Raw genomic sequence first — 14,938 nt, forward strand, 5'->3', positions numbered from 1 at the left:
AGTTTAAAGATTTCTGACCGGTGGTATGATTCGTACTTCACTTGTTTTGTGTTCACCTTGCGAACAGCACAATGCAATGCACAATAAAATTCTCATGAAATTTCGTAACTATTTTACACCAAGAAGACAAAAAACCTGTTTCGGTGCTTTTAATTTGATTATTCTTTTGCTCTATTCTGCATCATTTTTTGGAAGTTACATAAAAAACGAATATAAACTGTATAAATAGTTAGTTTAAAAAATATTTTTTCAAAACGAAAACCTGTGAACACTTTGCACTTTTGTACCTTTTTTAGAGTCATACTAATTAATTGTTCTGTGGAAAAAAAATGGATTTCTGCATCGAAGACAAGATCATAGTTTCATTTAGACTGGAAGAAAATACTATGAAAATTTGTGAAAACGAGAGAAAAATCTTCCTTATTTTATGCAATTGTTACGAACATATGTTTCCATTCCCCGGTTCTATGGGTAGGTGCTAGTGCCAATTGTGCAGACAAATTCCCGTCTCTCCCTATTCCTTTGTCGGTTCGAGAAAGTGCATTGAAGACGACACGCTCCTCAGATCCCCCAGCCGAATGCACAGAAAGATATCCTTCAACTAGTTTCAATCGTAACGGCACGAAATCGCCATAGTGTCGAATGAATGAAGAATGCCTCTATCATCCTCCCCGGATCCTTTTTGTGCTTTGCATAGGCGAAGACGAATCCCCAACGGAGCGGCGACGGGCAACAATGACCGGCCTCCGTTCTGAGGCATTCGGTATCGTGGATGAAAAATATTTTTTTTCTGTCATTCTCGAAATGGCAGGACGAAGGAAACGGACGACAACGTATTCATAAAAACCATTATGGACATGTTGGTTTTATTGCTCCCACCGCAGTGATAAGAGAATATGAAGGATATTCCCCTCCGAACGCGTACTTTCGTGTGTCCTTTCCTTCGCTATCTGCTCAAACCCCCAGCGGGGAAAATGGGGATTGCCGCTCGAGTGTATTTTATTAAAATTTTATTTTCTTTATAAATCTTATTTTTCTTTTCTCTGCTCTCCCCCCCCCCCAGCAACGGTTGCGACTCCGTTGGAGCAGATGGGATCCACGATAACATCGGACTACGACGGAAATCCGCCGCTCTACGTGACCAGAAGAAAGCGCTGGGACTCCACCGAGGACATCTACATCAACAACGCCCGGATCGACCGCGAGCGGTCCAACGTGCAGCTGACTAATCAGCACGGGAAGAAACAGGTACAGTATTTATTCCAATTTTACTCTCAAACAAGAATCATTGATTGGACGACTGTTATTTGAGCTGTCCTGTTAAGAGGGAACCTTCTTTGCAGTAAAAAAAATAACGCGGGGAATCCTTTTAAATATTCTACATTTTGGACCGACGATGGATTGAATCTGTTCCCTCTCCTTAAGACGAATCGTGAAGCCCTTGAAAGTTGCATTTCCATTTGCGACATTCAGTGGAATTTACTCCATCTACTTCTGGAAAATCGTGACGGCGTCCGTTGGCATTCACAAACGATCCTTCTCGATGGGTTTCCGTCCTCCACTCGGAAGCTTCTCGAGAATGCTGCCGCTGTTGCTCTTTTCAGTTCAGCCACCTAAAAAGCAACTATTTATACGACTGTCAACATCTTCTCCCTTACTTAATACCTCGAGAGCGAAGTGAGAGTCTGGAGGGAGGTCTAGGCATGGAGAAATGACACAATTCTGCCCCGAACATGCTTTCTCACAATCATAACTCATTCAATACAGTTATGCTGCGCCTATTGGAGTCCGGAAGGCGAAATGTATCGCTTAACAATCTTTTTTCTCTCCGTTTACCGTTGCAAAATGCCACTCGGACTTGGTTGAGGAACGAGTTTTCAGCTGTCGAATACGCCTCAATATAAGGTTCGAAAAATATTGGGGTGCCTTACCGTAACGCTACGCTTGAGGAGGGCTCTTGAATGTTTCGCCTCTTCTCGGATCATCGAATAGATTTTGGTCCGAAATGCTGCTCTGTCAACGGTTCCGATTTGCGCCCCACTTTACAGGTTCGGAACCCTTGAATCCAGCTTCGTTTGTGTTATACTGTGTGAATAGCATTTGAGAGTAACAATCATGTTCAACAATTTTGGGGATTTGAGCTAAAAAAAACAGACGATAACTTGGAAGTGGGCTACCCCGCTCAGCGAATGATTTTTCGGAATTCGTAGGACAGAAATTATTGCAAGTAGACTTGTGAAATTTCATTCCATTTCGTACATTTCGCTATATGGGATAAATATCAATGTTATGTCTACACCCAAAATAAGTATTTAGCACATTTTTGACATCTTCATACATTACATTAAATGAGCTTGAAAGTTTCACTGAATGTGTTATACACCCATACTGGTATTGCAGTTATTGAAGAGAGAAAAGAGTTTGTGTATAAAGTATATACCATTGCCTATATGCACTTTGCAAATAGGCACGCATCAAAGGTTTCACGTTGAAATACTTTCTCTTTTACTCTCAGAAAACACTTTCCAATTTAATTTTATAATGTGGTGCAATATTCTCGTGCATTGGTACGACAGGACCAGTGCTTGAGTGGAATAGTTGGCCCAGTCAGCCTAGGATAAATCCCTGTTTGGCACCGTTTGGATGTTTTTTTGGTACAATTCCAAGCTTACATTCAGTCTGTGAGAATGAGGAGTCTGCTTCATACATACAAACATTTGAACACTCTTAAAAAAAGGGATTTTACCTGTTCATTTGACGCTTTAACACAATAAAAGGCATATTTCCTGGCAATGATGATATATTTTCTGCCAACGCTAGTTTGGGTGTACAAATCTACTACTATAGTAGGTATTGTTCCTGAGATATTAGGTTGTAAAGCTCAAAAGTGACAAGTAAGATGTACTATTTTTGTCTCAAAAATATTGTCAACTTTTGGGCGATGTTAAAAAAAAGTGATTTTCATGGTGTCGAAATCAAAGTGACCGTAGCTCTTTCTGTCATTTTTTGAAATACTGAAACATTTCTACTTAACACTTCAAAAATTCACAAAGGCAGTTTTTGGGATATATGATACCTAGGTTTTTACCAACCAACCAACAAAAAACAACATTCGGAAATATCAGCAAAAACAAGAAGAAAAAACAAGAGAACGAAGAAAAATCTGAAAATATAGATAAAATTAGACCAAAAATAGTAAATTAGAAATTAAGAGACAAAAATATCGAAAAACAGAAAGTTGAGAATTTCTTTCAAATTCATGAATTCAGAAAAAAATTAAAATTCAAGTTTATTTAAAAAAAGTTATTGTAAAATCTTGTGAAAATCAAGAATTATTTATAAACGAATGTTAAAAAAAATGGCTAAATTCTGAAAAATAAAAAAAACAATCAGGAATTAATTGAAAAAATATGAACAAAGGATCAATCTGAATAGATAAAAAAATTGAAACAGTGAAACTCAAAAACAAACCAGAAGAATAACAGAAATCGGAAAATTCTGAAAAAAAATATATTTGAAAAAGTGAAGATTCTCAAACAGAAAACAAAAATAAAGTAAAAAAATAGAGAAAAACATCACAATTTTTTTAAATCATAGTAGAAATTCAATAAAATTCTAACAAAAATTGAAAAAAAAACAATCTGAAGAAATTGAAAAATAGTAAAATTCAGAGAAAAATCTGAAAAGTTCAAACGAATTTCCAAAACAGCAAAAATATATTTTTTTCCTTTCCTCAATAATCAAAAGATTTCAATGAAAATTGGAAAAATTAAAAAAAATTCAGAAAAAAATTGAAAATACTTAGTTTTTTGCCTTTTCTGAGTTTTTTCTAATCAGAAAAAATTAAAAAAATATATATTTAAAAAAATGAGAATTGTTAATTTGAAAAGCAGAGCGGAAAAAAATCATAAAAAGAGATCTCAAAAATTCTTAACACTCTTCTTTTTTAAATACAAGGATTCAAAAAAAGTTCAGAATAACTCAAAAATGTATTTCATTTATAAAAAATAAAAAAAACTTTTAAAATATTGAATGATTATAAAAATGCGAAAAGAAGTAAAATTTTGGTGTACAGACTAGTTGCCTTACAGACTGGTCAGCTGCATCCCAATAGTATCCCGTATCGGGCACACGTAAAGAGCATTGAAGACTGCAACATCCCAATCCCAGAACAAATTGGAAAATATTAAAATTTTGAAAATAACAGAAAAATTTGGACAAATTTGAAAAAAATTTTTTTTTAATTTTTGAGAAAGGATTTTCGCTAGATTAATTTTAGTTTTCAGAAAACTTTGTTTTTAAACGTTGTATCATTTTATGAATTGTTGAATGTTGTTAAATATTGAGTTAATCGTTAAATGTTCAATTGTTGAATTTTAGAATTTTAGACTTTTAGAATTTTAGAATTTTAGAATATACGAATTTTTGAATTTTTAAATTTTTGAATTTCTAAATATTTGAATTTCTGAATCATTTATTTTTTTTTTAATTTTTTAGTTTTTGAATTTTCGAATTTTTAAATACTTGAATTTTTGAATTTTTAAATTTTTGGATTATTGAATTTTTGAATTATTGAATCTTTTACTTTTTAAAATTTTAAACATTTCTTTTTTAAATTTTTGAATCTTTGATTTTTTTGAGTTTTTGAATTTTTTAATTTTTAAGTATTCAAATTTTAAAATTTTTAAATTTTCAAATTTTCAAATTTTCAAATTTCATAATTTTTAAATTTTGAAATTTTTAAATTTTTAAGCTTTTTAGTTTTAAAATTTTAAAATTTTTTAATTTTAAAATCTTTAAATTTTTAAATTTTTTAATTTTTTAATTTTTAAGTTTTTGAATTTTCAAATTTTCAAATTTTTATATTTTTAAATTTTCAATTTTTGAATTTTTGAATTTTTGAATTTTTGAATTTCTGATTTTTTTTTGTATATAAGAATTTTTGAATTCTTGAATTTCCGAATTAACGAATTAACAAAATCAACGAATTTACGAATTTACGAATGTACGAAGACAAAAATTCCCGAATTTTCAAAATTCCGTCCATTTAAAAAAATCCAAAAATTATTTAAATTACAAAAATTACAAAAATTGTAAAAAATGCAATAAATACAAAAATCACAAAAATTATAAAAATTGCAAAAATTACACAAATTACAAAAATTACAAAAATTACAAAAATTACAAAAATTACAAAACTCACAAAAATTTCAGAAATTATGAAACTTATTGACTATTGGAAAATTGTGAAAAATTCTGAAGATTAATTACTAAAGGCTAAAGATTAAATATTATTATCAATTTACGAATTTACTCATTTAGAAAGTTTTAAAATTCCAACAATTCAAAAATAGGAAAAATAACCAAGGATTTCAAAAATTATTAAACTTACAAAAAATAGGAAAACTACAAAAATTACAAAAAAATGAAAAATTACAAAACTTACAAAAAAAAATCCAACAATTACAGAAATTTCCAAACGATTACAAAAATTACCAAAATTTGAAAAAAAAAATTAAAATTTAAAAAATTACTGAAATTACTAAAATTACTAAAATTACTAAAATTACTAAAATTACTAAAATTACTAAAATTACTAAAATTACTAAAATTACTAAAATTACTAAAATTACTAAAATTACTTAAATTACAAAAATTACTAAAATTACTAAAATTACTAAAATTACTAAAATCACCAAAATTACTAAAATTACTAAAATTACTAAAATTATTAAAATTACTTAAATTACTTAAATTACTAAAATTACTAAAATTACTAAAATTACTAAAATTACTAAAATTACTAAAATTACTAAAATTACTAAAATTACTATAATTACTAAAATTACTAAAATTACTAAAATTATTAAAATTACTAAAATTACAAAAATTACAAAAAATTGTAAAATTACTAAAATTACTAAAATTACTAAAATTATTAAAATTACTTAAATTACTAAAATTACTAAAATTACTAAAATTATTAAAATTACTTAAATTACTAAAATTACTAATATTACTAAAATTACTTAAATTACTAAAATAACTAAAATTACTAAAATTACTTAAATTACTAAAATTAAAAAAAAAATGCTTAAATTACTAAAAATTACTAAAATGTCAAAAATTGAAATTTGAAAAATGTGAAAAATTGTAATTAGAAAATCTGATTCTTTTTTTAAAAATTCTTAAAATTATTCATTCTCAAAAATAAGAATAAGGCAGAAGAAGGTTAGAAAGAGGCAGAAAGAATTTAAGAAAATCTGGAAATTTCAGAAAAATCTAAAAAAAAATTGGATAAATGAAAAAATTGGCACTGTTAGTTAAAGAAACAGAACAGAAAAAATCTGAAAAATTATGAAAAGCTCAAAAAAATCTGAAAAGATTTATTCAATCTTTTCAGATTTCAGAAAAAAAGAAAATTCTGAAAAGTTAAGAAAACTAAACTTTTCAAACAAAAGTCAAAAAAATCAGAAAAATTTAGGGAAAAGAAAAAAAAAATATAAAAATTTAAAAAAAAACAGAAAGAATAATTCAGAAAAAATTATTCATGTAAAAAGGTCTAAGAAGTAACAAAAATTCAGAAAAAAATCAAAAATTCAAAAATATTTTCTAGGAAAAAAAATAAACATGAAATGAAAAAATTGGTGAAATTGGAGAGATGCCAGCTATCATCGTCGAAGAGAACGATGTCCGCGAAGCCTCGCGGTACCTGAGGAACTGGGCAGCACCGGGCCCCGATGGTGTTCAGAACTTCTGGCACAAGAAGCTGACCGTCGCACATCAAAAGATAGCTGAGTGCTTCAACAAGGTGCTACGTGACCCACACAACCTCCCTGAATTCGCCACCCGTGGCGTCACATTCCTCCTCCCGAAAGACAGCAACACATTGAACCCATCAAAGTACAGGCCGATAACGTGCCTATCGAGTCTGTACAAGATATTAAGCAGCATCATAACCGCCAAAGTTTCTGCCCACTGCGAACAACACCATATCATCGCAGAAGAGCAGAAAGGATGCAGGAAAAATACGCATGGCTGCAAAGACCAGGCCATCATCGACGCAGCCATAGTCGGCCAGGCGGTATATAACCAGCGGAACCTAAGTATGGCCTACATCGATTACAGGAAGGCTTATGACTCCATACCTCACTCGTTTCTCGTCCGGGTATTGGAGCTATACAAGATTGATCCCGTCGTCGTTAGGTTCCTGCAGCATGCGATGAGGCAGTGGAGCACGTCTCTGCACCTCAGTGATGGGGAAAATGTGTTGCAGTCTAGAACGCTGCAGATAAAGAGGGGGATATTCCAAGGCGACTCTTTCAGCCCGCTTTGGTTTTGTCTGGCACTGAACCCCCTCAGTAGGACGCTCAATAGAAACGGTCATGGCTATAAAATAAGGTATGGCGACGGCGCCCACGAAGAAGTGACCCATACCTTCTACATGGATGATCTCAAGGTCTACGCTGATTCACGTCAGCGTCTAGGTGTAGCTATCCGGGTTGTCGAAGACATAAGCAGGGACATCTGCATGGAGTTCGGCCTCGACAAGTGCCGCTGTGTCCATCTGCTGAAAGGGCAGCTTACCGAATCCGGAGGTTACGAGGTCTATGACGGCGAGTTCATAAGAGACATGGTTCGTGGCGAATCCTATAAATATCTTGGATTCCGACAGCTCACCGGGATTCGCCACTCCGACATCAAGACGGAGCTGCGAGACAAGTTCTTGAGTCGAGTGAACTGTGTCCTGAGGACTTTCCTCAACGCGGGGAACAAGGTACGCGCGATCAACACATTCGCGGTTCCCCTACTGACCTTCAGTTTTGGTGTAGTCAAATGGAGCAAAACTAACCTAGAGGACCTTGAGAGGAGGATGAGGAAAGCATTCAAAGAGGCCGGAATGCACCATCCTCAATCGGCACTGGAGAGAGTTTCACTACCACGCAAAGAAGGGGGACTTGGAATCGTCGACATTTCTGCACTGTGTGTTGCCCAGGTACGACAACTGCGCGAGTACTTCGCAGAACGCGCCAACCAAAACGCGCTATACCGGGCTGTCTGCGCCGCCGACAGAGGATACAGCGCTCTGCACTTGGCGCAAGCGGAGTACCAACTCAACTGCAATCTGCAGACAGTGGAGGAGAAGATTGCAGCTTGGAAGCAGAAGGCAGTGCATGGTGCCCACCCCCATCAACTGGACCGGCCACACGTCGACAAGGCCGCATCTAATCTGTGGCTAACGCGTGGTGAACTCTCTTCAGTAGTAGAAGCCGACATGATAGCCATCCAGGACAGGATAATGCCGACGAGAAACTGCAGGCGGTACGTCTGGCATCAAGACGTTGATGACATTTGCCGGATGTGCCATCAACCAGGTGAAAACATAGAGCACATTATGGGAGGCTGTCCCGTTTTGGCCAACGCAGCCTACACCGAGCGCCACAACAACGTGGCCCGTATTGTTCATCGACAACTGGCGCTCCAATGTGCTCTACTGGAAGACAACGTACCAAACTACCGGTACCTGCCTGCACCTGTCCTGGAAAATGACCGTTTCAAGCTGTACTGGGATCGCACTGTTCTGACCGACCTCTCGATCCACCACAACCGGCCAGATATAATGGTTTACGACAAGAGCGACCGCAAAGTCACCATCATCGATGTCGCTATTCCACTGAACCAGAATCTGGAGGAGACCCACGGTCGCAAAATCTGCAAGTACCGACCATTGGCCGTGGAGCTCAAGGAACTGTGGGGGCTAAGGGAGGTCCCAAGAATTGTTCCAGTCGTTCTCTCTGGAACTGGAATTGTCCCGAAGACACTTCTGGAAGCGCTAAAGGTGTTGAACATGGAGAAGGAATCCAAAAGTCGGTCATCCTTAGCACCTGCGCGATTGTCCGACAATTTCTCGGTCAGGACTGAAACAGCACGAGCATGCAGATACGTGCATTCCGCAGAGCCTAGTCCCCCTTTGGCATTCAGAAGCCCGGGGGCAGGTGAAAATTCTGGCTAGGTTCGCCTAGTTAAGAAGTGAGATAAGTCTGCCAAAAAAAAAATAAACAAAAAACAGCGAAAAAAAACGAAACAGAAGTTTAGAAAAATTTTAAAGAACTCAGATAAAAAAATAATTCATGTAAAAAGTTCTAGAAAAGTATGAAAAATTCAGAGATAAATCATCCAAAGAGCCAAAGGATAAAAAAAGAAAAGGTCGCAAAATTCAGAAAACCAGTCCGAAAAAAGCAAAAAAGGATAGAAAAACAGAAAGGAATCTAAGAATTTAGAGAATAAAAAATAACCAAAACGGTCAGAAAATGTCAGAAAATACTATACATACCAAAATACTCTGAAAAGTCGATTTTAACACTTTCAAGGTGATCTGAGTGTTGGTAATATGCTTTGTCTATTCATGGTTTACAATTCCAGAAAAGCTCAATAAATATGGACGAGGGGCAGGACTTTAAGTCTATTTGTAGTTTGCCTTACGAACAAACACGTTTAAATTGTAGATCGCTCAAAATGAGCTTGATTACAATAAATCACTGTCGAATCTTGTGTTGAATAAATAATCAGCGCCAGTTATCGGTCCGGTTTCGGTTAAATAATTCCATCCCAATCAAAGGCAGTCAGTCGGTGTCTTAATCAAACTTCATTTCTAGCGCCTGATACTCATCCTTCTGTTTTCTCAAGGGCAAATAATAACCAACGGACCATTGGACTTCTTCTCTCGCAATGATTTTGGGGGGAAACATTCCGGAAATATAGCGCGCAACACAAAAATCACGATACAATGATTCGATCCGCTCGAAAGCTGCGAAGCTGAAAATTGAGCTTCCATTAACAATCCCCGCTTCAAAGGAGGACGAAAACGTGAGAGGTGGGGGTTTGTCGGGCAGTGTCTTATTTTCGTTTTAATTTTCTTTGCGTACCACCGAAGCGTAATCACCTACCGCCCGCGTTCGGTTCGCAAAAGACACGATAGATCTCGTCTGATTTTTCAAAGAGAGAAGGAAAGAAGCTGACATTTGGATTCTGATTACGCTAATTAAGTTTTGATTAGATCTCTGGTGGAGGATGTTAGTGTATATTGAATCTCAAATGGCAAGTAAAAACTTGTCATTTCAAACGGGGAATTAAAATCAGGTGATCATTATTCTTGAATTGTGATAAATGAACCCCAGGTGTGCTCTACCCAGTATTATTTATTCATTTTAATTCACATTCCGTCGGTACCCATAAAAACATCCATCATTCCCTTTCTACGGGCATCGTAAAAAAAACCCAAATATATTTGATGAATTATTGTTTTGCCTCCCATCAATTGTCTTGGTTTTGTGCTTCGCAGGTGCTGCACATAATCGATGAAGTATTGACACCCCTCACAGTCAATCCATCAACTTCGTTCGAACTGTACAACCCGGACGCCTTTCAGTTCATCCAACATGCCGAGAACCTGGACATCAGTCAGCATCGTATTCGGTGAGTGGTATACCAATCCCCACCCAAAGGACAGTGGTTCATAATTTTTTGGGGTTAATTGCAGCTCCTTCCGGCAGAAGATTGTGATGGCTAAGAAAGAGGAGATCTACAAGGCAGTCGGTGGGCACACCTTCCTTATTCCGGTTGAGGAAGGATTCAAGGTATGTCTACTTTTCTTTCTCTCTTAAAAAACATGGTTTAACTGACTTTGATCGTTGTTTCCCTTTGCTCGGGTAGCCACCGCCGCGAACCGATATGATCGATCGCAAGGTGATCGACGGACACGTGATCCCGAATCATGTCATATTCACGGACCCCGCCCCGCTGGAGAATCCGTTCGAAACTCTAGCGTTCGAGGACAATCTGAAGGTGACGGCTACCTTCTTCCGACAGGGTGAGGGCAGAAATTCCAAAGGTAGGTCCTTGAAAAAGTTACAATCCGTCAAGGCCGTTCAAGTCTTCAATCTGTCATCTTCATACAGTCTATGTCCGCTCGAACACGATGATCGGTGACTCGCGACACGCTTCAGGTGCCGTACTGGCCGAAATCGTGAAGGCAAACATTCCCGTCCGAAACGGAGTCGTTCATCTGATCCACCGGCCGTTGATGGTCGTCGATACGACGGTCCTGCAGTTCCTCGAGGTAAGCCACGCAGTTCCTAAGCATGTGATGGGGGCCTTTGGTCCCCCATGATTTTGAGTTTGAGTTTGCTTCACGTCGTGCGTTACGCGACGTACGCTACTTATTGAATTGAAAAAAAACAACACATTCATGTTAGAACGCTTAACCGATTGGAGTACATAACCATTGTATTGCTTCATACAACACACCCATCAAAACATAGACAAATCGATAAAATCATTTCGCTTGATCTTGAAACCGCGAATTCGCCGCTTGGTAGAATGTGTGAAAGTTATGCCCCGCCTCTAATCAATACTAATTCGGTAGAATATTGTGACTGTGCTTTCGACGTCGTCTTCGTCGTCCCTCGATTCCTCTGCAGGTGTTTGGCATACACTCCGCCGGAAGGGATGCTTCATATACAACTAACCAATCACAATCACGCGCTAATACCACAAAAGCACGCTTTACGCTAAACATAGGAATTTTCTTGCACCGAAGGAGCGCCACATTGCCGTGTGTCAGTGTGCGTGTGCACACCCGTAGTAGGCTGTATCAGTATGTATATATGTGTGTGCGTGTATGGTTTATAGTATTTGGCACCAGCGCAAGAGTGGCGTGTGTACCACTGATTAATGATTTCGTATCGTTTCGTTTTCAATGATTTCGGAATTAGTTATCAATAACCAAAGGGTGACATACTTTATGCGATCATGTCAGATCGTTCAATCCTATAATAAATGGTGAACCTTTTAAGCAATCGTTACGATGTCGAGCTCATAGAAAAACTAATCAATGAGTCGATTCTTTCGCTCACACACTGTTCTGTTCTGTTAAAGAAGATACCATATTAAATTCAAACTAAACTTGTGGACCTCCGTAGCCATAACGGTTGACCGTTCATTCATTAAGCCATTGATCTCCAATGATTGACTGATCTATATTTGAGGCCTTTTTCGAGGCTAGAGGCGAATCAATCAAATCAATCAAATCAATCAAATCAATCAAATCAATCAAATCAATCAAATCAATCAAATCAATCAAATCAATCAAATCAATCAAATCAATCAAATCAATCAAATCAATCAAATCAATCAAATCAATCAAATCAATCAAATCAATCAAATCAATCAAATCAATCAAATCAATCAAATCAATCAAATCAATCAAATCAATCAAATCAATCAAATCAATCAAATCAATCAAATCAATCAAATCAATCAAATCAATCAAATCAATCAAATCAATCAAATCAATCAAATAAATCAAATCAATCAAATCAATCAAATCAATCAAATCAATCAAATCAATCAAATCAATCAAATCAATCAAATCAATCAAATCAATCAAATCAATCAAATCAATCAAATCAATCAAATCAATCAAATCAATCAAATCAATCAAATCAATCAAATCAATCAAATCAATCAAATCAATCAAATCAATCAAATCAATCAAATCAATCAAATCAATCAAATCAATCAAATCAATCAAATCAATCAAATCAATCAAATCAATCAAATCAATCAAATCAATCAAATCAATCAAATCAATCAAATCAATCAAATCAATCAAATCAATCAAATCAATCAAATCAATCAAATCAATCAAATCAATCAAATCAATCAAATCAATCAAATCAATCAAATCAATCAAATCAATCAAATCAATCAAATCAATCAAATCAATCAAATCAATCAAATCAATCAAATTAATCAAATTAATCAAATTAATCAAATCAATCAAATCATTTTTTTTATATTCACAATTTGTGTGTGTGAGAATTTGATGTAGAGATCGACAGTTACTCTAGAAAAGTAAACTGCCTCAAAGAAAGTTACATGGAGTGCGCATTTTCATGTTGTCAAAAATACCAAAATTTTGGGTGAAATAAAAAATCTAACTTTCTCATCTTTATAGATAGAGGAAAACATAGTTTGACAATGTTGTAGTCCCAGTTATTTCAATCGGCTTTGTAGTTTTTTTTCTATCTTTTAATATAACCGATTTAGCACTTTTTTCTAAGTTGTATCACGGTTATCATGAGAAAAACGGTTTCTTTTCTCTAACTTCAATATTTCAAATTATACATGGAAACTGTTTTATGACGAGCTTCCCAAGACAAACATTTTGCGAAGCAGAACCTGTCAATTTCTCGATTTTACTCGAAGTTATTGATGTTTATTTCTCAAAAATATGGTCTTTTCTTTTGTTCGTCGTTCTTCCTGCGGCTAACATAAAATCATCATCAGCTATCATTAGTGGCATTTGACTCTACATTACCGTTCTGAATCATATTTCAGACGCTTAAGGCATATGATGCAGAAAACAGATCTAAACATTATGCACAGGTATTATTTGGTTGAAATTTTGAAAAAATTATTTCAATTTGCTTTAAAGCTTCCTACTTTGGTACCTATTTGATTGAAAACATAAAAAAATAATCGAATAAAATGCTTTTCGAATGAAGCGAATAAGAATCAAACTTCGGACACTAAATCAAATTTCGGACAGATTGAATTCAAACTTCGGACACTTTATTTTGTAATTTTTTGGACGAAAATTACAGAACACTTGATTATATTTTATAGTCAACTGCGAAACACTTACCAAGCAATCACAGTAAACTGTTAGCGATGAAGAGAACTGATGAAACACGGGAGAAATTTAAATATTTATGAGCGGGTAAATTCTACGTGCTCACGCTAAGGAAACGTCAAACACAAACGATAATGAGTAGTGTTGTAAGATTTCTAATTCAAATGTAGTTCTCATGTGAAATGATAGTGAAACCAAGGGATTACTCTAAAGAAGCAATTGTGATATTAATTTGATAGTTATATCATCAGTGCGTTAAGCATTTCAAGACATTAGAACAAAGTGTCCAGAACGGTATATAATAGTTTAAAAAATATGTTATGTTTTGTATTCGAGTAAACTAAATTTGAAATCATGAATTTCCATGTATAATTTGAAATATAAAAGTTAGAGAAAAGAAACCGTTTATCTCATGGTGACCCTAATGCAAATTAGAAAAAAGGGCTAAATCGGTTATATTAAAAGATAGAAAGTAAACTAGATTTGATTTGAGTAAACTATGTTTTAAATTATGAATTTATGGGGAAAAACATCAATAACTTTGAGGTTAAGATATCGACATGTTTTTCATTGCAAATGTAATTTTGATAAGCTCTTAAAATTGCCCGAAAACAGTTTTGATATAAAATTTCAAATATAAAAGTTTGTGCAAAAAAAACCGTTTTTATCATGGAATAAGGGTCACTCACTCATGATCTATTTTACATTTGTCCATGTGTTAGAAAACTGCAAAGAATTTGTTTCAATCCTTTTTGGAGTAGATCTATATGCTTTGGTCTTGATAGTAACAAAGCGTTTTGAATAAGGTTATGGTCGAAACAGTTGATTTTTTTTAAGTCGATAGCCAATAGAAGGCATTTCAAAGCACTCAGTGCTGCCGAAAATAAAAATAGTGAACTTCGAATAAAATAACCATTATTATTTGTATTTTAGAGAATTTAAGATTTTTTATAATTTTTATCACATAGCTATTGACGAATTTCATGCCAACTCGACAGGCCATTGACAGCACCATCTAAGGTAGCAGTGAAACGTTGTGGGTGTGAAGACATTGGTCATTTAAGCAACTTTGCATACTCAAAATACTCGAAATAAGAATTAGACTTCTTTTTGGAAAAGGTCAAATTGTTTTTCTTTGTGTTTTACAAATATCTGCAAAAGTCTGGTCAAAAGATGAAATGTGAGAATTTTTTTAAATTTTCATAAAAAAACCAAAAAAAAAATTAAAGAAAAATTACATTG

General features: G+C 34.8%; 1 protein-coding gene across 1 annotated transcript in view; it reads left to right on the forward strand.

The window, feature by feature from the left end:
• The window catches only part of LOC129761623 (fasciclin-1-like), a 308,799-nt gene that overhangs the window by 257,752 nt on the left and 36,109 nt on the right, over positions 1-14,938 (forward strand). The window contains 5 exon segments of the mRNA XM_055759359.1: positions 1,064-1,248; positions 10,343-10,476; positions 10,541-10,637; positions 10,714-10,891; positions 10,959-11,119. Of these exon segments, the coding sequence (XP_055615334.1) occupies positions 1,064-1,248; positions 10,343-10,476; positions 10,541-10,637; positions 10,714-10,891; positions 10,959-11,119 (755 nt within the window).

The sequence above is a fragment of the Toxorhynchites rutilus genome, chromosome 1 (assembly GCF_029784135.1).
Source record: "Toxorhynchites rutilus septentrionalis strain SRP chromosome 1, ASM2978413v1, whole genome shotgun sequence".
NCBI classification, from domain to species: Eukaryota; Metazoa; Arthropoda; class Insecta; order Diptera; family Culicidae; genus Toxorhynchites; species Toxorhynchites rutilus.